Source organism: Bufo bufo, chromosome 6 (assembly GCF_905171765.1).
Source record: "Bufo bufo chromosome 6, aBufBuf1.1, whole genome shotgun sequence".
In the NCBI taxonomy this organism is placed as follows: Eukaryota; Metazoa; Chordata; class Amphibia; order Anura; family Bufonidae; genus Bufo; species Bufo bufo.
The window spans coordinates 27508536-27531910 of record NC_053394.1 but is presented as its reverse complement, the minus strand read 5'-3'; the positions used below and the strand labels follow the sequence as shown (position 1 = coordinate 27531910).

Here is a 23375-nt window from a genome sequence, read left to right as displayed (position 1 = left end):
GAAATGGCAGAAACCTGGCGGGTATGAGGCCTGCTGCACTTGCAAGTTGGCACCACCTTTAAAAATTAAAAGGGTATAACCTCATAGAAAGTGGTAGCATATCACTCTGGTTGCAGGGGTCTAATCTCACAGGTGGGCACCGATCCTGAGGAGGCAGGAGGAGGGGCAAGTGTGTAGATTAATGAAAAATATGAAAAAAATGTTTTTGATTAAAAACTTGCAGGATGCCAGTTGTGTCCTTATGATTGGCTGCCACATGGAGACGACTGTTATTACTACTCAGATGTAACATACAGAACATGGAACCAGAGCCGGGATCAGTGTGAGATGATGGGAGCTGATCTACTGGTCATAAAGAACCAGGACCAGCAGGTATGGCGTCTATGTCCATGTATAAGGAGATTATAGGAGGAGAAGACCGGCCGCAGTCCGCTGTGTCATCACATCTAGTTATATCTGTCATGTCAGGATTGTTCCTCATTTATTACAGGAGTTTATACGGAGAGATCTTAGACAGCGGAGAGAGGACTCATACTGGATAGGACTTCACCATGATGGAGACGGCTGGAGATGGGTGGATGGAGAACATTATAACAGCAGCTTGTAAGTGACCTCCTGACACTAGCACACACTGGTCATTACTGGGACTGTTGAACATGTAGTTTAATAAAGTATATTAATAAGAGTACATTTCCCCCTCTCTCCCCTTTTTTTTTTTTATTAAACATTATTTTCATTACTGTATTTTTTTAAAAATAAAGTTTACCATCAAACAAATACTGTATATATTTGGTGCCACTAATAGAATACAACACCATAGACTATGATCTGTAAAATAAAGTGAACTTATTACTGTATGTCTGTCTCACAGCATACGGCTACATTCACACGACCGTATGTGTTTTGCGGTCTGCAAATTGCAGATCCGCAAAAAAAAAAAAAAACTGATGAAATCCGTATGCCATCCGTTTTTTTTCCGGATCCATTGTAACAATTCCTAAAACAGACAAGAACAGGACATATTCTATTTTTTTTTTTTGCGGGGCTACGGAACGGACATACTGATGAGGACATTGAAATGAATGGGTCCGCATCCTATCCGCAAAATAAACGGAACGGACACTGAAACAAACAACGTTCGTGTGCATGTAGCCTAAATTAGTGAATACATTTTATGTACTGCAAACTGGTACCAATAAAAACTAAAATCCATCCAGCAGAAAACAGAATGCAGCAGCACAAACATGATTATTGTGCAAGAGTTAGAATTTGTCAGTATCGGAGAATTTGTGCCAATCTGTAGAATAAAGTTTTATTGCATGGTAAACAGTGGGGAAAAAAAAGTGAGGTGTTATCAGTGAACGGTAGCATTCTCTGCAAAAAACGGATCTGCAAAAAATACAGATGACGTCCTTGTGCATTCCTTATTTTGCGGAACGGAAAAGCTGGCCCTTAATAGAACAGTCCTATCCTTGTCCGTGATGCAGACAATAATAGAACATGTTCTGTTTTTTTGCTGAACGGAAATACGGACATACGGAAACGCAATGCACATAGAGTAACTTCCGTTTTTTTTGCGGACACATTGAAATGAAAAACAGAATGGACACAGAAAAGAAAATAAGTTTGTGTGCATGAGGCCGTAAGTGTGTATAGAGAAAGAGCTGTCAGTCACTGATAGCTGTACACAGGGTGGTGGTATCAGTGATTGATAGCATTCTCTGTGTAAATCCTGTACTATACTGGCCGATTTTTCGGCAGATGATTACTAACGAGTGTTCATATGAGTGCTCATTAGAAATCATCTTGCAGTGTAATACTGCCACCAAGTGCCCGATGAATGAGCAAAAACTCTCCTCCCCATGCTGTGGAAGAGATTGCTGCTATTACATGAAGCAATCTCCTTTGCTAGCGAGCAGCCCAGGGGTGCACCACCAATGAAGCGAGGTGGGCCGATTGCCTCAGGCAGCACTAGGTAGAGGTAAGAAGGGGGGTAGCAGAAGGGGGATTCTCTGTTTCTGCAGTATAGTATTGGGAAGCACAGTATGGGGCGCTGTATTACCCTGTATGCTTTCTAGCCCTGTATGTAATGTTTTCCAAGTATCTTTATCAGTAGGGCTGGAGGGAAGGGGTTAGGTTAAGAAAATTGGCATTGGCGGTTGGGGTGCCATTTCGGTTTTTGCCTCAGGTAGCAGAAAGGCTAGGTGCACTCCTGGAGCAGCCGATTGCCGGGAGGGAACGCTTCCCTTCTGACAATCGTCTGCCACATTGGGCGGTTTAATATAGTCTTAGGGCTCATTCATATGAACGTGCCGTGTTTTGGGGTCTCTAAATTGCGGATCCACAAAACACGGATGCCACCCGTGTGCATTCCGCAATTTACGGAACGGACGGCTCATTATAGAAATGCCTATTCTTGTCCGCAAAACGGACAAGAATAGGACATGATGTCCGCATAGAGTGCTGTCCGCATCTTTTGCGGCCCCATGGAAGTGAATGGGTCCGCACCCGAGACGCAAAAAATGCGGCTTGGATGCGGAACCAAACCACGGTCGTGTGAATGATCCCTTAAGGTCCCTTCCACACGGGCGAGTATTCCGCGCGGGTGCAATGCGTGATGTGAACGCATTGCACCCGCACTGAATCCGGACCCATTCATTTCTATGGGGCTGTGCACATGAGCTGTGATTTTCACGCATCACTTGTGCGTTGGGTGACAATCGCAGCATGCTCTATATTCTGCGTTTTTCACGCAACGCAGGCACCATAGAAGTGAATGGGGCCGCGTGAAAATCGCAAGCATCCGCAAGCAAGTGCGGATGCGGTGTGATTTTCACGCATGGTTGCTAGTTGACGATCGGGCTGGGCACCCGATCTGTATTATTTTCCCTTATAACATGGTTATAAGGGAAAATAATAGCATTCTGAATACAGAATGCAAAGTAAATTAGGGATGGAGGGGTTAAAAATAAAAAAAATTAACTCACCGAGTCCACTTAATCGCGTAGTTGCGGATCTTTGTCTTCTTCTGTAATGTTGAGCTGCCGGCTAAGGACCTGTGGTGACGTCACCATGTTGATGAACCATGTGATGAGCACAGTGACGTCCCCACAGGTCTTTTGCCAGGTCCTGAAGATAGAACAGAGACCGGCAGCTATGGAGCAGGTAAGTTAACTTTTTTTTTTTTAACCCCTCCATCCCTAATTTACTTTGCATTCTGTATTAAGAATGCTATTATTTTCCCTCTTAACCATGTTATAAGGGAAAATAATAAAATCTACACAACACCGAACCCGAACCTGAACTTCAGTGATGAAGTCCGGGTTTGGGTCTGGGTACCAAACATGGCGATTTTTCTCACGCGCGTGCAAAACGCATTAAAACGCTTTGCACTCGCGCAGAAAATGGTGCATTTTACCGCAACACAACTGCATCTTATCGGGCCCTCACACGCCACACTCGTGTGAAAGAGGCCTAAGTGTATGTACAGACAGATGTCGGTCACTGATAGCTGTTTCTCAATGCTTGAGAAAGACTAGTTGGCCAAAACATCACATCTGTTGGATATGTTTTTGTAATAAATCACGACACTCATCTTTGAACTATCTATTGGAATGCTGCCTCAACCTTTTACTCTTTAAGGTCTCTTGCACACATGTGTCCCCCGTGGCCATAGTGCGGCCCTCATACTGCGGGTCCGCAATACAATGGACACCGGCCGTGTGCATTCGTCTTTTTTTCTCTAGGATGCAGACGGTTGTACTATCAGTAACGCTAGTGTGAAAGTAGCCTAAGGCGTGCTACAGCACATTTGCACCATGAAATCTGCTTCTGTCACTACTTTATGGGGTAGAAAAGAGAGGTTAAAGGGTTCCTTCACACAAACAATTTTTGCAGCAATTTTAAACAGTTGTAAAAAAAAAAAAGAAAAGCAATGCATAAACATTTTTCATGTTTTTTTTTGTTTTTGTTTTTAATTTTGTAGCAGCATTTATTTGTCTTTTTGTTTTGGGAAAAACACATCATAGCCCAGAATATGCAGTGTTTAAAAGGAAAAAAAAAGGGGGCCACAACTGTCGAAACCACCAAAATAAAAAAAATAAAAAAATAACATTTTGCATGTAGTACATTTGATATACTTTGTAATTATACATATTTTGTATTCATTAATGGCTGTCAAAAAAGCCCTAAAACACAGCAAACAAACAATATGAAATGCTGCAAAGAAGTGTACATTGTGTATGACCTCCTACCTTCAAATGCCAATAGAACCAAACCATTCAATAATATAGAAATTATATGTAAAATAATGTTGATAAAAATACTGTATATTAATAAAAGTGTGCCATAATCTTCATTTTTATTAATTTGTTTCCTTTCTTGTCACTCAGGTTCAAGATGACGGCGGAATCATCCGAAGGCTGCGTATTGACTAAATCTGGACAATATTATCAGGACAGCTGCCATCATACATATGGATGGATATGCATAAAGAAAACTCTGAAGATCGACCTAAGCTGATTTCATCAGACGGAGTCCTTTAGAAAGGAGCAGGATTAGGCTACTTTCACACTAGCGGCAGGACGGATCCGACAGGATGTTCACCCTGTCGGATCCGTCCTGCCGCTATTTCGCCGTGCCGCCGGACTGCCACTCCGTCACCATTGACTATAATGGGGACGGGGGCGGAGCTCCGGCGCAGCACGGCAGTGCACGGCGAGAGCCGCCGGACTAAAAAGTCGGACACGCAGTACTTTTAGTCCGACGGCCTCTCGCCGTGCACTGCCGTGCTGCGCGGGAGCTCCGCCCCCTTCCCCATTATAGTCAATGGGGACGGAGCGGCAGTCCGGCGGCACTGCGAAATAGCGGCAGGACGGATCCACTAGTGTGAAAGTAGCCTTAGGCTACTTTCACATTTGTGTTTTTGCTGAATCCATCATGGATCAGCAAAAACGCTTCCGTTATTGATAATACAACCGTCTGCATCCATTATGAACGGATCTGGTTGTATTATCTCTAAAATAGCCATGACGGATCCAGCGCTTATTGACTTACAATGATTTTAGTGCCGGATCTGTTTTCTTTTGTTTCCGAGAAAACTGATCAGGCACCATTGACTTACATTGTGTTTTATGCCGGATCCATATTGCTCCGCTTCCCATGCTGGACAGAAAAACGCTGCTTGCAATTCCGTTTAGTTTAGTTTTGTCTCCATTGACAATGAATGGGGACAAAAGTGAAGCGTTTTCCTCCGGTATTGAGATCCTATGACGGATCTCAATACCGGAAAGGAAAAACGTTGATGTCAAAGTGGCCTTAGTTATTTCATGACTTAGTATATTTTCCAGCTGTTTTACGCGCTTTTCTTATATCCTTACTATTGCACATAACTAGTTGGAGGGATTGTGCAGCCAGTAATATCGATGGCCTATCCTCAGGATAGGTCATCAATATCTGATTGGTGGGGGTGCGACTCTCAGCAACCCTACTGATAACTGTTTGAAGAGGAGGCAGTCCTGGTACGAGCACTACTTCCTCTTCAATATTACCATGCGCATCTTCTCTGACGTCTCAGTGGCGAAGTGTACTTACATGCTTGTTCCATTCACTTGAATTACACTGTGCCACTGCTGCAAGCGTAATCTTGAAGTGGAAGTAGTGCTCATATCAGCGCCGCTTAGTCTTCAAACAGCTGATTAGCCGGGGGCCCGCGAGTGGCTGCACAACCCCTTAAGTGTACAGAGGATAATCATGGCTTATTCTCAGCATAGGCTATCAATATTAGTGTTGAGCGCGAATATTTGAATTACAAATATTTATCTTGAATATCGCAACTTCGAGAATTTGCGAATATTTCAAATATAGTGCTATATATTCGCTATATCGAATATTCGGCATTTTTTTACATCTGAAAACATGATTCCTCCATGCTTCTTGCTTGTGAGCCAATGAGTCATTGGCCCACAAGTAACTTAAGCAGGGTGGAATCATGACTTTAGATGGGAAAAATGACGAATATTCTAAAAAAAATAATATATAGCATTATATCGAATATATTTGTTTTTTAGAATATTCGTTTTTGTTTTTTTTAATATGGACAATTGTTCCACTTCGGCATACTCCTCCCCGACAAGCGTCGGGGGGTTAGAATATACCATCGGTTCAGAGTTTTCACCATCATAGTGAGATGGTGAAAACTCAGATCCAATGGTATATTCTAACCCACAGGTGTTCCCATGGTGACGGGGACGCTTGTCAGGGAGGAGTATGCCGAAGTGGAACAACTGTACAGATTGAAAAAAAATATGATATTCTAAAAAACTAATATATTCATTTTTTGAATATTCGTAATATTCTAAAACAAGAATATATAGCAATATAGCGAATATAAAAAAAAAATAAAGAATTTAGAGCAATTTGGCTAATATAGTGCTACAATCTTTTTTTTTAAATAGTTGTACATTTTTCCAATCTGAACTTCAAATGAGAAAAAAATTACAACTATTAGACAAAGAAGATTATAGCACTATATTAGCTAAATTGCTCTACATTAGTTTTTTCAAATTTTCGCTATATTGCTATATATTCTTGTTTTAGAATATTTTACGAATATTCGAAAAACGAATATATTTGTTTTTTAGAATATTCTTTTTTTTCCATCTGAAGTCATGATTCCTCCCTGCTTAAGTTACTTGAGCAGGGAGGAATCATGACTTCAGATGGAAAAAAAAGACGAATATTCTAAAAAATGAATATACTGTATAGCACTAAATTCTTTTGTGCTATATATTCGTCTTTGACCCACGCCTGTATTGATCGCGTAATATTCGCATATTACACGATCATTACCATGCCGATTTTTCGAGTAAAAAAAAAATTGAGAATATAACGAATATTCGAATTCACGAATATTCGACGAATATTCTACAAAATATTCACAAAATATAGCGAATTTGAATATAACCCCTGCTGCTCATCACTAATCAATATCAGATAAGTGGGTGGGCAACTCTTGGTACCCCGCAGATCAACTGTTTGAAGGGGCCATGGTGCTCCTTCAAGCACTGCAAGTTCTTGAAAGTTTATCTCAGTCCATCTGCATGGCGTCCACCTAGTAGGAGCACTGCAGAATAGCCACAGGATAGGTCATAACGATCTGATTGGTGGTAGTCTGATTGCTGGGAGCCCCACTTACCCATTCCCCCACCTGAATGGAGAGGCAGGTCGAGTATGAGTGCTATTCTCTATGGGACTGCCGGCGATAACTTTTAAACATGGCACAAGCCCGTTAAATCTCCCACAAGTGTCTAAAATTAAAACTTGGCCTTGTCAACCAATCACGGGGCTGCTTCCTTTTTTTTTCAATTTAAGACAAGCAAGATGAGCTGTGATTGGTTGCCAAGTACAATGAGGTCTAGAGTTATAGGAATTCTTGGCTTGACTCCATGTCATTCGCTTTGTTTCAATACTCAACCTGTTCATTCCAGCCTAGAAAATAAAGCCCTAATTGCTTACAACTGGTTTTAATGGTTTTTATTAATATAGTTTATTCAGGGTGCTGGGTCTCCTTAAATATACAAAATAAATAAGACCTCACCTCCTTAAAGAGACCAGTCTTGTATGGAGGCTTATTGGCAATGCTCCATGGAAAAAGATTAGCAAAGAGATCTTTTAGAAGTGGTTCCCTGTGAGTCTAAATCCAACTTTTAACAAGCTTTGGGATATGACAAGGGAATATGTCTACTAGAGTAAGTCTCCATTGACAGTTGGTCTCTTTAGGAAGACCCAGCACCCCTCCTAAGCTGCATCCAAAGCATTGTGCTCAGCCAGCTAAAATCTTACTCCGCACTGACGAGGGGCACGCACCCCAAAATAGATGTCTATGCCTGGATACTTGGATAGGCCAATACTTGGCCTGTCATATCCTAAGGCTTGTTAAAAAGTTGGATTTTGACTCATAGGGACTCGGGAGCCACTTTCAAGAGGTTGCACTATTGAGATGGTTATCTTTCTTTGGGAGATACCTCTTTGCATATTAATACAGAAAGACCCAAGTAAACGTGCCTTAGAACAATATAAAACACACATTCTGTACTTAAATCCTGTAATCTGTGAGGTGCAGCCTCCATGGATCAGACCTGTTTTCTCAGCACTTCCTACGGATGCTCGATCAGATTGAGATTTTGGGAATTTGGAGGCTACACCTTGAAGTTTTTATTACCTTTCCCAAAAACTTGCTTTTTTTTACACTTCTTAAACCAAGAGGTGCTCATTTAATTTCAAAGCTGAAATTTTTGCTAGAGGTTTTTAAAGCAGATTTGCACCAAATAAGCGTGGAAAATGCACATAAAATGCATGGACTTATTTGGAGCTGTTTTTTCCAGCTTTCTATTCATTTCAATGGGAAATCCAGTGCCGATTCTGCCCCAAGATAGAGCATGCTGCATCTTTTCACTCTTCTTTTTCTTACACGTGTAAAAAAATAAAAAATAAAGCAAGTGCTGCTTGCCATTGAAATAAATGGGATGCTGTTTTGAGGCGTTTTTGGGGCTGATCTTGAGGCAGAAACGTTCCAAAGTCAGTGTCACGGCGGGCGTGCACTCAGTATAACAGATAACGCACCAACCAGGCTCTGGGCGAGAGACAGGGGAAGGGTCACCTCCTAGCTAATTCGCTGACCTCTTTCCCTGCACTGCTCAGCCCACCTACATACCTTTAAGGTAGGTATGAGGTGTCCCTGTGCCTGGGCTGACAAAACCCTGAATTCCCTGAGATGGTGAAGTGGGGAAATAGGAGCAGCCTGCTCGCACATAACCTGGATGGGATTGATGACACAAAACAACCAAACTTGAAATAACACTTATCTTCCTGAGCTGAAACAGACAGCCAACCTTCCTTCCTAGCTTCCAAGACCACAATGATGAGTATAATCCGCTCAGAGCACTGGGCTGGTATACTATTTAAACTAATGACCCCACCCAGTGCACTTGATGAGAGGCGGATCCAGCACGGCTCCAAAAAAAACACTAAACTCATGCTGCTATCCTGGCCGACCTCCGCACATCGTCAGAGTGGGGCATGACAGTACCCCCCCTTCTACGGGTGACCTCCGGACACCCCGGACCAACCTTATCCGGATGGGACCTATGAAAGGCCCTCACCAGTCGGCTGGCGTTGACATCCGACGCCGGAACCCACCTCCTCTCCTCAGGACCGTATCCCCTCCAGTGCAACTGGCTTTTAATCTGCACTGAAAAATAAAGGTAACATTTTAATCGAGCTGGACTTTTCTCTCTCCTCCAGTGCACCAGGTACTAAAGGGAACCCCGAAGAACTCTCGAATCGAGAATCCTGGAGATATCAAACTCCAAGTTTCCCTCAACTAGAACAGGAGGAGGAGGCAATGGCGATGGTTCCACCGGTCTCACATATTTTTTTTAGTAAAGACCTGTGGAACACATCATGGATCCTCCAAGTCTGCGGAAGATCCAGCCCAAACGCCACAGGATTGATCACCGCAGAAATTTTATACGGACCAATAAATCTTGGACCCAGTTTCCAAGATGGCACTCTCAATTTGATATTCTTAGTGGACAACCACACCAGATCACCCACACACAGGTCCGGACCAGTCATACGTCTCTTGTCAGCCATTCGTTTATACCTCTCACCCATCTTCTCCAAATTCCCTTGAATCCTCCGCCAGATAGAGGATAAGGCAGAAGAGAATCTCTCCTCCTCTGGCATCCCAGAGGAACCAGACCCAGAAAAGGTACCAAACTGAGGATGGAAACCGTATGCGCCAAAAAATGGCGACTTACCCGTGGACTCCTGCCTACGGTTATTCAACGCAAATTCTGCTAAAGACAAGAATGAGGACCAGTCCTCCTGATTCTCAGCCACAAAGCACCTCAAGTAGGTCTCCAGGTTTTGATTAGTATGCTCCGTCTGACCATTCAACTGCGGATGAAAAGCCGAAGAGAATGAAAGTTGAATGCCAAGCCGAGAGCAGAACGCCCTCCAAAACCTGGAGACAAACTGCGTGCCCCTATCTGAGACCACATCCGAAGGAATACCATGCAATTTCACAATATTATCCACAAATATCTGCGCAAGAGTCTTAGCGTTAGGCAGACTCGTTATTGGTATAAAGTGAGCCAATTTACTGAAACGGTCAACTACCACTAAAATCACTGTTCTCCCGGAGGAACTCGGCAGATCCGTAATAAAGTCCATAGACAAATGCGTCCAAGGACGAGATGGAATAGACAATGGAAGAAGTGAACCAGGCGGTCGAGTGTGAGCAACCTTTGACCGAGCGCAGGTTTCACAAGCTGTCACGTAATTCTCAATGCTCTTAAGTAACCCTGGCCACCAGAACCTCCGGGATACTAGATCACAGGTGGACTTACCACCAGGATGTCCAGCGAGAACAGTATCGTGATGTTCCTTGAACACCTTGTATCGTTGGCCCTCAGGAATAAACAACCTCCCTGGGGGACAAGAACCAGGAGCCCCCTCCTGGGCTTCCAAAACCTCCATCTCCAATTCAGGGTACAGTGCGTAGACCACCACCCCATCCGCCAAAATCGGCGCCGGATCTTCTGAATCACCTCCCCCAGGAAAGCTGCGAGACAAGGCATCTGCCTTGATGTTCTTGACCCCTGGGCAAAAGGTAACCGCGAAATTGAACCTGGTAAAAAACAGTGACCATCTGGCCTGCCTAGGGTTCAGACGCTTGGCAGATTGCAGGTAAGCCAAATTCTTATGGTAGGTATACACCGTAACGGGGTGAGACGCCCCCTCTAACCAGTGACGCCATTCCTCAAAGGCCAACTTGATAGCCAACAACTCTCTATCTCCAACATCATAATTCCTCTTGGCGACCAAGAGCTTCTTGGAGAAGAAGGCACACGGGACCCACTTGCCAGGAGATGAACGCTGTGACAGCACCGCCCCAACCCCCACCTCCGATGCATCAACCTCCACCACAAATGGCTGAGACACATCCGGCTGCACCAGAATGGGAGCAGACGCAAAATGCTCCTTAACAGCCGAAAAGGCCTGCAATGCCTCATCCGACCAGACAGAGACATCGGCGCCCTTCTTGGTCATATCAGTAAGAGGTTTTACTAGGGTAGAATAATTCAAAATAAATTTTCTATAATAATTCGTAAACCCAAAGAACCGCATCAAAGCTTTCTGATTCTCTGGTCGGTCCCACTCCAGAACCGCCCGGACCTTTTCGGGGTCCATACGAAAACCGGAATCAGAAAGCATGTATCCCAAGAACGGAAGCTCTTGCACCGCAAACAAACATTTCTCCAATTTGGCATATAACTTATTCTCCCGAAGGATCGTCAAAACCTGTCTCACATGATCCTGATGGGTCTTCAGATGAGGAAAATAAATTAAAATGTAATCCAGGTAAACTACTACGAACCTCCCCACCAAGTGATGAAAGATGTCATTGACGAATCGCCGAAATACTGCTGGCGCGTTCGTCAACCCAAAAGGCATCACCAGGTTCTCGAAATGACCCTTGTGCGTATTGAAGGCCGTTTTCCACTCATCCCCCTCCTTGATCCTGATCAGATTGTAGGCTACTCTCAAATCCAACTTGGAGAACACCTTGGCTCCAACAATCTGATCAAAAAGATCAGAGATCAAGGGCAGGGGATATGGATCCCGGACTGTAATACAGTTGAATTCCCGGAAATCCAAACACGGTCTCAGTGATCCATCTTTTTTCTTCACAAAGAACAAACCTACTGCCACTGGAGACTTAGATGGTCTAATATGACCCTTTGCCAAACTCTCTGCGACATACTTTCGCATGACCTCTCTTTCGGGTTGAGAGAGGTTGTAAAGCCAAGACTTTGGCAACTTAGCCCCAGGAATGAGATTAACTGGACAATCATAGTCTCGATGAGGGGGCAATTCCTGAGCCCCACCCTCCGAAAAAACATCCGCAAAATCCGAGAGATACTGAGGTAAAGCCGTAATGGACACACCAGAGATAGATGTGCCAAGACAATTATCCAAACAAAACTCGCTCCAACCAATGATTTGTTTCGCTTGCCAGTCTATAATTGGGTTATGTCTATTCAACCATGGCAACCCCAAAACTATAGGAGCTGGCAAATCCTTCATGACAAAACAAGAAATAATTTCAGCATGTGAATCACCCACCCTTAAGTGAATACCATGAACAATGTGAGTAAGGCTCCTTTGAGAAAGAGGGGAAGAATCAATTGCAAAAACACGAATCTCGTTCTCTAACGTGCAAGTACTTAGTCCCAGGCCTTGAAGAAAAAGAAAGTCAATTAGGTTTACCCCAGCACCACAATCAAGGAATACATCAACAAACACATTTTTTGACTCTAGCGCCACCATAGCTGAAAGGAGAAAACGGGAACTGCAGGGAGCTTGCATACCTGTCTGCTCCACCACACCAGTGTGAGGGAAGTTTTTTTTTCTTTTTTCTTTTTCTCTTCCACTTGTGATTTAACATAAGGACAAGAAAAAATAAAATGACCCCTCTTTCCACAATAGTAACATAGATTGTGCACTTTTCTAAAGTCTCTACTATCAGAATGGCAAGATATCTGACCTAACTGCATGGGTTCCTCCCCTACCCCAGAGTTATAAGTAATATCACCCTGGGCAGTAGGAGAAACAAAACCACACGCAGGAGGGATCCCCTGCACGGAGGGACCCTTACACCTCTCTCTGATACGTCTATCCAACCGTATAGCCAAAGACATTGCATTCTCTAAAGTATCCGGATACTCATGAAAAGCCAGGGCATCCTTCAACCTTTCAGATAACCCCTGACAAAACTGACTACGTAACGCGGGGTCGTTCCACCCCGACTCAGTAGCCCACCTCCTAAACTCTGTGCAGTAACCCTCTGCAGTATGTTTACCCTGTAGTAAGTTACGCAATTTTGATTCTGCCATCGAGACCCGATCTGGGTCATCGTAAATCAATCCCAGGGCTTGGAAAAATTCCTCCACCGACCGGAGAGCCAGAGAACCGGGCGGCAGAGAAAAAGCCCAGGATTGCGTGTCCCCTTTAAGCAAAGACATGATGATACCAACCCTCTGATCTTCATTACCTGCCGAAAATGGACGCAGTCGAAAGTACAATTTGCATGACTCTTTAAAGCGGAAAAAATCATCCGTACCCCCTGTAAATCTCGGGAAGAGCGACTTTAGGCTCCCCACCAATTTGACCTGTACCTGATGCCAGAACCCTCTGACACTGTGTGACCGAACTACGCAGATCTGCAACCTCTAGGGATCAACCCTGCATGCGGTTACCCAGTGCATCAATTGACGCCACCACAAAAGCGCTGAGTGATGGCAGTCACAGTATGGCGGATTATAATGTCACGGCAGGCGTGCACTCAGTATAACAGATAACGCACCAACCAGGCTCTGGGCGAGAGACAGGGGAAGGGTCACCTCCTAGCTAATCCCTGACATCTTTCCCTGCACTGCTCAGCCCACCTACATACCTTTAAGGTAGGTATGAGGTGTCCCCGTGCCTGGGCTGACAAAACCCTGAATTCCCTGAGATGGTGAAGTGGGGAAATAGGAGAAGCCTGCTCGCACAGAACCTGGATGGGATTGATGACACAAAACAACCAAACTTGAAATAACACTTATCTTCCTGAGCTGGAACAGACAGCTAACCTTCCTTCCTAGCTTCCAAGACCACAATGATGAGTATAATCCGCTCAGAGCACTGGGCTGGTATACTATTTAAACTAATGACCCCACCCAGTGCACTTGATGAGAGGCGGATCCAGCACGGCTCCAAAACAAACACTAAACTCGTGCTGCTATCCTGGCCGACCTCCGCACATCGTCAGAGTGGGGCATGACAGTCAGTGCCCAAAAACTCTGTGTGAACTGGCCCTTAGGTTTTAGAGGAGGAAAATAAGGGGAAAAAAAACTCAGATCAGATCCCCAATCTTTATCAGACCGAAGGGGGCACAATGGGCATTATTACAGTGAAGGGGGCACAATTGGGATTATTACTGTGAAGGGGGCACAATGGGGATTATTACTGTGAAGGGGGCACAATGGGCATTATTACTGTGAAGGGGACACAATGGGCATTATTACTGTGAAGGGGGCACAATGGGCATTATTACTGTGAAGGGGGCACAATTGGGATTATTACTGTGAAGGGGGCACAATGGGGATTATTACTGTGAAGGGGGCACAATGGGGATTATCACTGTGAAGGGGACACAATGGGGATTATTACTGTGGAAGGGACACAATGGGGATTATTACAGTGAAGAGGGAACAATGGAGATTATTACTGTGAAGGGGGCACATTGGGATTATTACTGTGAAGGGGACACAATGGGAATTATTACTATGAAGGGGACACAAAGAGGGCATTACAACTGTGAAAGGGGCACAGAGAGGGAATAACTACTGTGAGAGGGCATAATGTGGGCATAACTACTGTGAGGGGGCACACATCTGTACAAAACTACTGTGAAGGTTGTACAATGAGGGCAATACTACTGTGAGGGGGTACAATTTTTTTTAAGTATTGGGGAGGCGCCAGCGAAAGGACCCGCCCCGGGTGCCAAACACCCTAGGCATACCACTGATGTAAAAGAAAACATGATTAATCAGACCAGGCTGTCTTTTTCCAGTGCGCCAAGGTTCAACTCTAATGCTCACGTGCCCACTGTAGGTGCTTTTGTGGTTGGATACAAGTCAGGGGTTGGACCGGCTATCCTTTTTTGAACCACTGTAAGAGGGAACCACCTACTGCATACCAGGAATTCAACACAACCTGCTATTGAGATGCTTTGATGCAGCCACTCAGCAATTATAGTTTTGTTACTGCCAAAATTGCTTAGATGAATCTCACACGTGTCTATAAGCACTGCCCCCCCCCCCCCCTCCGCTTTCAGCTGAGTTCACACTTCAGTTATTTGGTCAGTTATTTCCATCAGTTATTGTCAGCCAAAACCAGTAGTGAAGCCTCCTCAGAAATAAGGTACAGTATATTGGAAAGATCTGCACCTGTTCTGTGTTTCTGACCTGCACCTAAGTTTTGGCTCACAATAACTGATGGAAATAACTGACCAAATAACTGAAGCGTGAACTCAGCCTTAGGGAGAAAAATAAAATATTTTTATATTTTAATAGTTCAGACATTTTAAGATGCAGGGATACTAATTTTGTAATTTTTTTTTGCTAATTTCTATGTGTAAAATTGGAAATGGGGATGTTTTGATCTTTCATATTTTATTTTATTTTTTTAATTTCTAAACATTTTTTCCACTGTAATCTTTAGTCCCCTTAGAGAACTTGAATATGCAATTTTCTGATTGCCTGTACTGTAGACTGCAATAAAAAAAAACTAATGCAACTGATGGGATTTTGGGTACAGCTACACGGCAGCCAAGTTTCCTGAGTAGTGGTGATCCAAAATAAATGGGATTGTCACACCCATCGCAAGAACTCCAACACTGATGCATTTATTGCAATTGGCGGGGCGATCCCATTCTTTCTATGGGATCACCACTACTCAGCTAACTTGGCCGCGACAGTTGTCGTGCGACCAGTTTCCCCATGTAGCTGTACCCTTTGACAGGCTTCCTATCAAGCCGCGTCTCAGACCCCAGATTGCAATAGCAACTAATTGGAGCCTGTGATTTTGCTCCCACTATTGAAAACCTCATGTGTCATGGTCACTACTGACAGCAGCATCTGAGGGGTTAAATGACCAGGATTGATGTCATCTCAGAAACCGAACACTGCCAGCGGGTGTCAGCAGGGAGGACCTGCTGTGTATGGAGATGGGCTGTCCTTGATTATGCATGAAGGGGTTAAAGAACTGACCATTCGCTGGCCGTGAGGTAATAATAATGTCATGAGGAAATCAGTGCTATGCACCTATCAAGATATGTGCTGGGTTACCCAACAGATTGATGGTAACAATCTGTTACAAACTCCTCCTGTCGAGAACGGTAAAATTATGTAAAACAGAATGACCCAGATTTAATAGTAGTCACACTGGGTAAACATTTATTCGTGGAGTCTTTAAATGGACCAGATTTATCACCGTGGCTCAAGCTGTACAATAAGTCTGGCACTTCTATGCACTCCCTGTCTATAAGTTCCAGCACTTTTAGTTGCTATAGTATCTTTTACAATCTGGAACAAAAAGTTGCGTCACATTTTGGATCATGCCCCAATTTGCCTGCTAAGCCACACCCCTTTGTTGAGCATGTGAGAGGAACTGTCTAAATGTGTCTTTTTGCTTCAAAGTTTTAGACAAAGTCGAGAAAAGCAGCGATCCTTGAGGGGCTGCCGCTGGTGTTTATAATATTGATGGAGGGGATGGGACTGTGTTTGAAATAAATAGGACACTGGGTTCAGTCATTTAAAGGAGTTTCCCCTCTCCCTCACAGACTGCCACCTATGCCTTCCTCACCCTCACAGACTTCTTTGCCTCCCAGACTGCCCTCCATACTGTCCCCTCTCTCATATACCTCATAGACTGCCCTCCATACTGTCCCCTCTCTCATATACCTAACAGGCTGCCCTCCATACTGCCCCCTCTCTCATATCCCTCAAACTGCTCTCCATACTGTCCCCTCTCTCATATCCCTCTCAGACTGCCCTCCATACTGTCCCCTCTCTCATATACCTCTCAGACTGCCCTCCATACTGTCCCCTCTCTCATATACCTCACAGACTGCCCTCCATACTGCCCCCTCTCTCATATCCCTCAAACTGCTCTCCATACTGCCCCCTCTCTCATATACCTCACAGACTGCCCTCCATACTGTCCCCTCTCTCATATACCTCACAGACTACCCTCCATACTGTCCCCTCTCTCATATACCTCACAGACTGCCCTCCATACTTTTCCCTCTCTCATATACCTCACAGACTGCCCTCCATACTGTCCCCTCTCTCATATACCTCTCAGACTGCCCTCCATACTGTCCCCTCTCTCATATACCTCACAGACTGCCCTCCATACTGTCCCCTCTCTCATATCCCTCTCAGACTGCCCTCCATACTGTCCCCTCTCTCATATACCTCAGACTGTCCTCCATACCGTCCCCTCTCTCATATCCCTCAGACTGCTCTCCATACCGTCCCCTCTCTCATATCCCTCAGACTACTCTCCATACCATCCCCTCTATCATATCCCTCTCAGACTGCCCTCCATACTGTCCCCTCTCTCATATCCCTCTCAGACTGCCCTCCATATTGTCCCCTTTCTCATATCCATCATAGACTTCCCTCCATACTGTCCCCTCTCTCATATCCCTCTCAGACTGCCCTCCATACTGTCCACTCTCTCATATACCTCAGACTGTCCTCCATACCGTCCCCTCTCTCATATTCCTCAGACTGCTCTCCATACCGTCCCCTCTCTCATATCCCTCAGACTACTCTCCATACCATCCCGTCTCTCATATCCCTCTCAGACTGCCCTCCATACTGTCCCCTTTCTCATATCCATCATAGACTTCCCTCCATATTGTCCCCTCTCTCATATCCCTCTCAGACTGCCCTCCACACTGTGCCTTCTCTCATATCCCTCACAGACTTGCTCCTATGTGATCTCTCCCTCATAAACCACCTCATACCCCATCTTGCTCACAAACCCTCTCCCTCCTCTCCCTCAGAGTGCACTCAGTGATCCTTTTTCTAGCAGATGACCCTCATTGCTCCCCCATGTCTGCAGCGAACTCAAGTTGTGTTTAGAAATGTTCCTGGGTGTTGTAGTGCAATAGACACTAACCTGAGACGGCTGACTCTCTGCAAGGGCAGGTGATGGTAAGAAATGTTTGTGACGCCAGTGCCAATTAAACGGTGGCACGCCGTTTGCTGATAGCAGGAATAACTGAGGAACCACGTGATGTTAAAGCAGAACTCAAACTTTAGTAGTCATCAAACATGGCCATAGCTGGAAACGCAGTTCCTTTGCAGACAGTTTGTTGCAGTACATTTGATGCAGGCAATACAGATATAGCAAGGCGACTTCAGAGTGTTAAACACAGGACTTGCAGTACAGGCAGCTTGCACTCTATTCCTGACTGATCCTGGAACATAGAAACTCTTCTCCAAGGTCCAATGCCCTAGCTCTGGCGTATATCCTTGGTCTTATCTCTATCAAGTACCTCCTCTGTTATCTTGAGTACCTCCTGCTTTTCTTGGCTTGCCTCTGTCTCTCTCAGCTTCCTCAGGCTCTAGAAACTTCTGAACTCAGGTGTTCCTGCTTCTGCATATGTGAACTCAGGAGGGGAACCTTCTCCTTGGATCAGGAACCCGGTTACAGGGACTGCATTACCCTCTCCTGGTCTACAGGCTTCAGGCCTGGACTTGACTCTGACATTGTCTAATCTCTGGTTAGACTAGACAACAAACCTTAGACTTCAGACTGCCTTTCCCTTCCCTGACTGGGCCTTATATAAACTAGGGCTTCCTAGCTCCCTCTAGTGACTAAGAGCTGGAATGACACCCCTAGCAGGCCTGTACATGCAAATTTCACAGTAACAGGGAAGTACATAGCATTACATTCAATTACATGTTATAACCAACCTCCCCATAAATAAGGGGACACGACACACAAAGTGACCCTTTTGTAGTGACGGGCATTACCGTCCCCGTACACTACATACCCCACTGCTTTAAGCTGAGTACGACCTCGTACTCCATCAGGGCTCGCCCAACTGGAATCTCTACCTGAAACAGAAAAGACACATGCAGGCATACATATATGTAATTCATCTGCATTTACATTCATATCAGGTCCAATTGGCAAAAGTGCAGTGTGGTGACAAGGGGCGTCGTTCTCTTCTCTCAGGATAATGAATGGAACTGGGGCGCTGACCTGGCATAGCGTAATATTACCACCAGGATAGTCCATATGTGCAAATTGTCCTTAATAGAACAGCAAAATAGATAAAACAGTATAAAAGTTCTTGGAGGCTCAAAGAACAAACATGAGTCCGTACCCAGGTTCCTTTTTGGTAAATCACAGAGGCTCTCGTGCAGTGGAGTCCATCTCTGGGCACATTTCCTTTTAAAAAGAATAAGAATCTCAGAGGCTCAGGTTCTTTTGAGTCTATCTCCGGGCACAGTTCCTTAACATCAAGTTGCACAATATAAAACAAGTGCTGTAATACCCCTGATCAACCTGAAAAGGGGGTTAGGGGTAAAAGGTGCAACTAAGGAACAGGCACAACTTGGCGTGGGGTAGCAAAAGCAGGCAGGAGATCCTGGAAACAAACTTGGCTTTGTTGACCTTATGATTTCAGTGGTTAAACCCCAACCACTGAGCCGTGGATGAACTGGCAGCAGCAACAAAGGACCAGGGAAACATAGGACTCCTGTCCTGGAAGGATTAAGTTCTCAACATAATTCCTTGGAAACATAAATCAAAGGCCTAGCAGGCTGATTTACAGAGGCATGTCATAATCTCCCGGCCCTGCTGGCAAATATGGCCTGTAGTAGTCCTCTACAGGAGGATGTGCCCACATTACAGTGTTAGGGGGCAGCTGCAAAGTGAAGGGACCCCTTATAGGTATTGGCCCCACAGGCCTAGGGGTAAACCCTCTTGTGGACCGTACCGGTCCCGGCATAATGATTGTGGGTTGTAGTGGACTTGGTACCGCCGCCGCAAGCGGTCTGGTGGGCTCTGTGCAGCAATTTCCAGGAATAATGGGTCTCCCTTGGGGCCTTGACGGAGCAACATTAGCAGACGGTGGGTTACGGGTGGTGACAGGCACCCTTACCTCGTCCTTCTTCGGCGGCGTCCGGATCCTGGCGGTCGCGATCTTGCGCAGCTCCCGCAACTTTTCCTCCAGCCGGACAATCTGGTCACCGATGCTTTCCGTGTCGGAGTCGCTGTCAACTGCTGGCGCCGCCGGCGCAGGTTCAGGCAACGATACCTCGGACGCGGCCTCTGCAGGTTCTGGTGGCGCATCGGGTCTCCGACCCTCCCGGATATTCTCAAAGGCAACGCGAAGTCCTTTTAAGTTCTCCATGTCCTGGATGGTTTTCTCCCGGCGAGGCAGCTCGGGGGAAGGATAGGGGCTCACCCATTTTTCCAACACGGTTGGCTGCCAGAAGACATTAGGCCAATGAAGGAGCTCCGCTCCTGGAAGGCGTGATGGGCCGGCTCTGGAGAGCGTTCAGGTTCCCGCTCGCAGCCAGAGTAGTCTTCTTCTGCCTCCCAGGCCTCAGATTCTCGCTTGACACGGGTCACGGCAGTTGCATACGGGCCTCTCAGGCTCTCGGCAGGGGTGAACTCCACTTCCTCTCCCTCGCGGAGGCTATGTTGATACGAAGGGAGGTAGTCTCGCTTGACAGATCTCCTGTTGACGTATAGATCTCTGCCAGTTAGGTAATCTTGTATGAACCCGTAGCCACGTGTTTTGTCAAAAGACACCACCAACCCCTTTCTCCTTTCCAGGCGAGGTTGGGTGTTGGTGTGTCGTTCATGAATAGTCTTGGTCAATTCCTCATAATATATTTTAGTCTTGGTATTCCGCTTTATAGCGGCCTCCCGGATCTCTGCCATTAATGAAGACCACTTGAAAGAGGGCTGAAAGAAGTCTCTCCAAGAGCCATAGCAGGGCTCTGGTTCTTTCTCCCGTGGTGGGCAGGCGGGTTTCTCCGGTCCCAGAGAGTAGGCCGGTGGAGCCTCTTCCGGCTCTACACCAATATCCATGTTCGGTATTTCAGGCGCGGACGTGGCAGCAAAGCAGTGTTCACTCTCCAACATGCTCGATCCTTCTCCTGAGAGCGACAGGGCGGCGCCAAAAAGCTCAGCCAGATCCTCCCATTGCCCTGGGAGGCCGCCCCCCAGGTATTCCAGTATGTGGAAGGCGGAGTCCATGCTGGCAGACATGTAACTGTCCAGACAGGCAGTGGCGCCTGACCTTGAACCCTTTCCCGCTTTTTCATCAAAAGGGCGCCAATTTTTCCCGCATTTTCGGGATGAAGATGACGCAGCAGCAAATTCAGCAAGCTCAGCGGCCATCTTTAGCAAAATCCGCTGTCTATTCACTGACAGCAAGCAGGATGATAAAAAGTCCATAAATCCACACTCCAATGCGGCGATTTTCTTCCTCTTGATAGCGCAACACTGCGCAGCGCTTTTTAGGGGTTTTAGGTACACTTTGGGTATGCTTTTCAGTCCACAAAGTCCACTTTAATAAAACAGGTAGTTGGTCACTTTGGTCACAGGGCAACGGTATAAGGCACAAAGTTCACGCTTCTTGCACTAGAAAGCGTGCGTATCCTGTTCGTGACGCCAAAAGAGAGGTGCAGCGTACTCAAGTTGTGTTTAGAAATGTTCCTGGGTGTTGTAGTGCAATAGACACTAACCTGAGACGGCTGACTCTCTGCAAGGGCAGGTGATGGTAAGAAATGTTCGTGACGCCAGTGCCAATTAAACGGTGGCACGCCGTTTGCTGATAGCAGGAATAACTGAGGAACCACGTGATGTTAAAGCAGAACTCAAACTTTAGTAGTCATCAAACATGGCCATAGCTGGAAACGCAGTTCCTTTGCAGACAGTTTGTTGCAGTACATTTGATGCAGGCAATACAGATATAGCAAGGCGACTTCAGAGTGTTAAACACAGGACTTGCAGTACAGGCAGCTTGCACTCTATTCCTGACTGATCCTGGAACATAGAAACTCTTCTCCAAGGTCCAATGCCCTAGCTCTGGCGTATATCCTTGGTCTTATCTCTATCAAGTACCTCCTCTGTTATCTTGAGTACCTCCTGCTTTTCTTGGCTTGCCTCTGTCTCTCTCAGCTTCCTCAGGCTCTAGAAACTTCTGAACTCAGGTGTTCCTGCTTCTGCATATGTGAACTCAGGAGGGGAACCTTCTACTTGGATCAGGAACCCGGTTACAGGGACTGCATTACCCTCTCCTGGTCTACAGGCTTCAGGCCTGGACTTGACTCTGACATTGTCTAATCTCTGGTTAGACTAGACAACAAACCTTAGACTTCAGACTGCCTTTCCCTTCCCTGACTGGGCCTTATATAAACTAGGGCTCCCTAGCTCCCTCTAGTGACTAAGAGCTGGAATGACACCCCTAGCAGGCCTGTACATGCAAATTTCACAGTAACAGGGAAGTACATAGCATTACATTCAATTACATGTTATAACCAACCTCCCCATAAATAAGGGGACACGACACACAAAGTGACCCTTTTATAGTGACGGGCATTACCGTCCCCGTACACTACATGTCAGCTTTCCCTCACAGACAGCCCTCTATCCTCTGTTCCCTGTTTTCCCTCACAGACTGCCATTGTGTCCCCTCTCTCTCCGGCTCCATTCACACATCCGCAAAATAGGTCTGCATCCGTTTCGCAATTTTGCAGAACGGGTGCGGACTGATTCATTTTCAATAGGGCCGCAAAGGATGTGCACTTCTGTTCCGCGGCCCCGTGAAAATATAGAACATGTCCTATTCTTGTCCGCAGACACGGACAAGAAAAGGCATTTCTATTATTGTGCCGGTGTTCGTGTTTTGCGGATCCGCAATTTGCGGACCGCAAAACAGTTGCGGACGTGTGAATGGACCCTTATACTGCTGCCAAATGCCCCCTCACATACTGTCCTCCATGCTCACTTTACAGTATCATATAGACTGCGCTTCATTTCCTGCTCTCCCTCACTTACTGTCCTCCACTTATAGACTGCCATCTTCTTCCTCACAGAATCTTTCCCCATGTCCTCTACAGACAGCGCTCCCTACTGTACCGCACAGACTGCCACCCACATCCTTCTCTGCCTCACAGACTGGTTTCCATTCCCTCACTCGTTCAAAGGGTTTCTTGACCATGTTCTCTCTGCCTCGTGAACTGCCCCCCCCCCTCTCAAAAACTGTTTTCAGTTCTCACAGAATAAGGCCCCATTCACACAACTGTATTTCCGGTCCACATCGACAGACTGCAGTCATTCCCTCAGACTGCCCCCATGCCTCCTCTCACATCCAATACTCCATGCTGCTCACCCTTACACACTGCAATCCATGTCCTTTAGACTGTCTTCCAAATAGACATGTACACACACTAACAGAGTGCTGGTGAGACATACAGACATGTACACACACTAACAGAGTGCTGGTGAGACATACAGACATGTACACACACTGCAGAGTGCTGGTGAGACATACAGACATGTAGACATACTGCAGAGTGCTGGTGAGATATACAGACATGTGCACACACTAACAGAGTGCTGGTGAGACATACAGACATGTACACACACTGCAGAGTGCTGGTGAGACATGCAGGCGTGTAGTAGAGTTGCCCCCCGGCCAGTAACTGCCAGTAATTGCTTTC

At 45.8% G+C, this 23375-nt stretch overlaps 1 protein-coding gene across 1 annotated transcript; it reads left to right on the top strand.

The window, feature by feature from the left end:
• The first annotated feature begins 213 nt into the window (after positions 1–213).
• LOC121003991 (asialoglycoprotein receptor 1-like) lies at positions 214–4578 on the top strand. The gene is made up of 3 exons (XM_040436005.1): positions 214–372; positions 491–603; positions 4392–4578. Exons 1-3 carry the CDS (start codon positions 328–330, stop codon positions 4519–4521), a joined length of 288 nt encoding a protein of 95 aa, XP_040291939.1. The 5' UTR covers positions 214–327; the 3' UTR covers positions 4522–4578.
• Positions 4579–23375: the final 18797 nt, after the last annotated feature.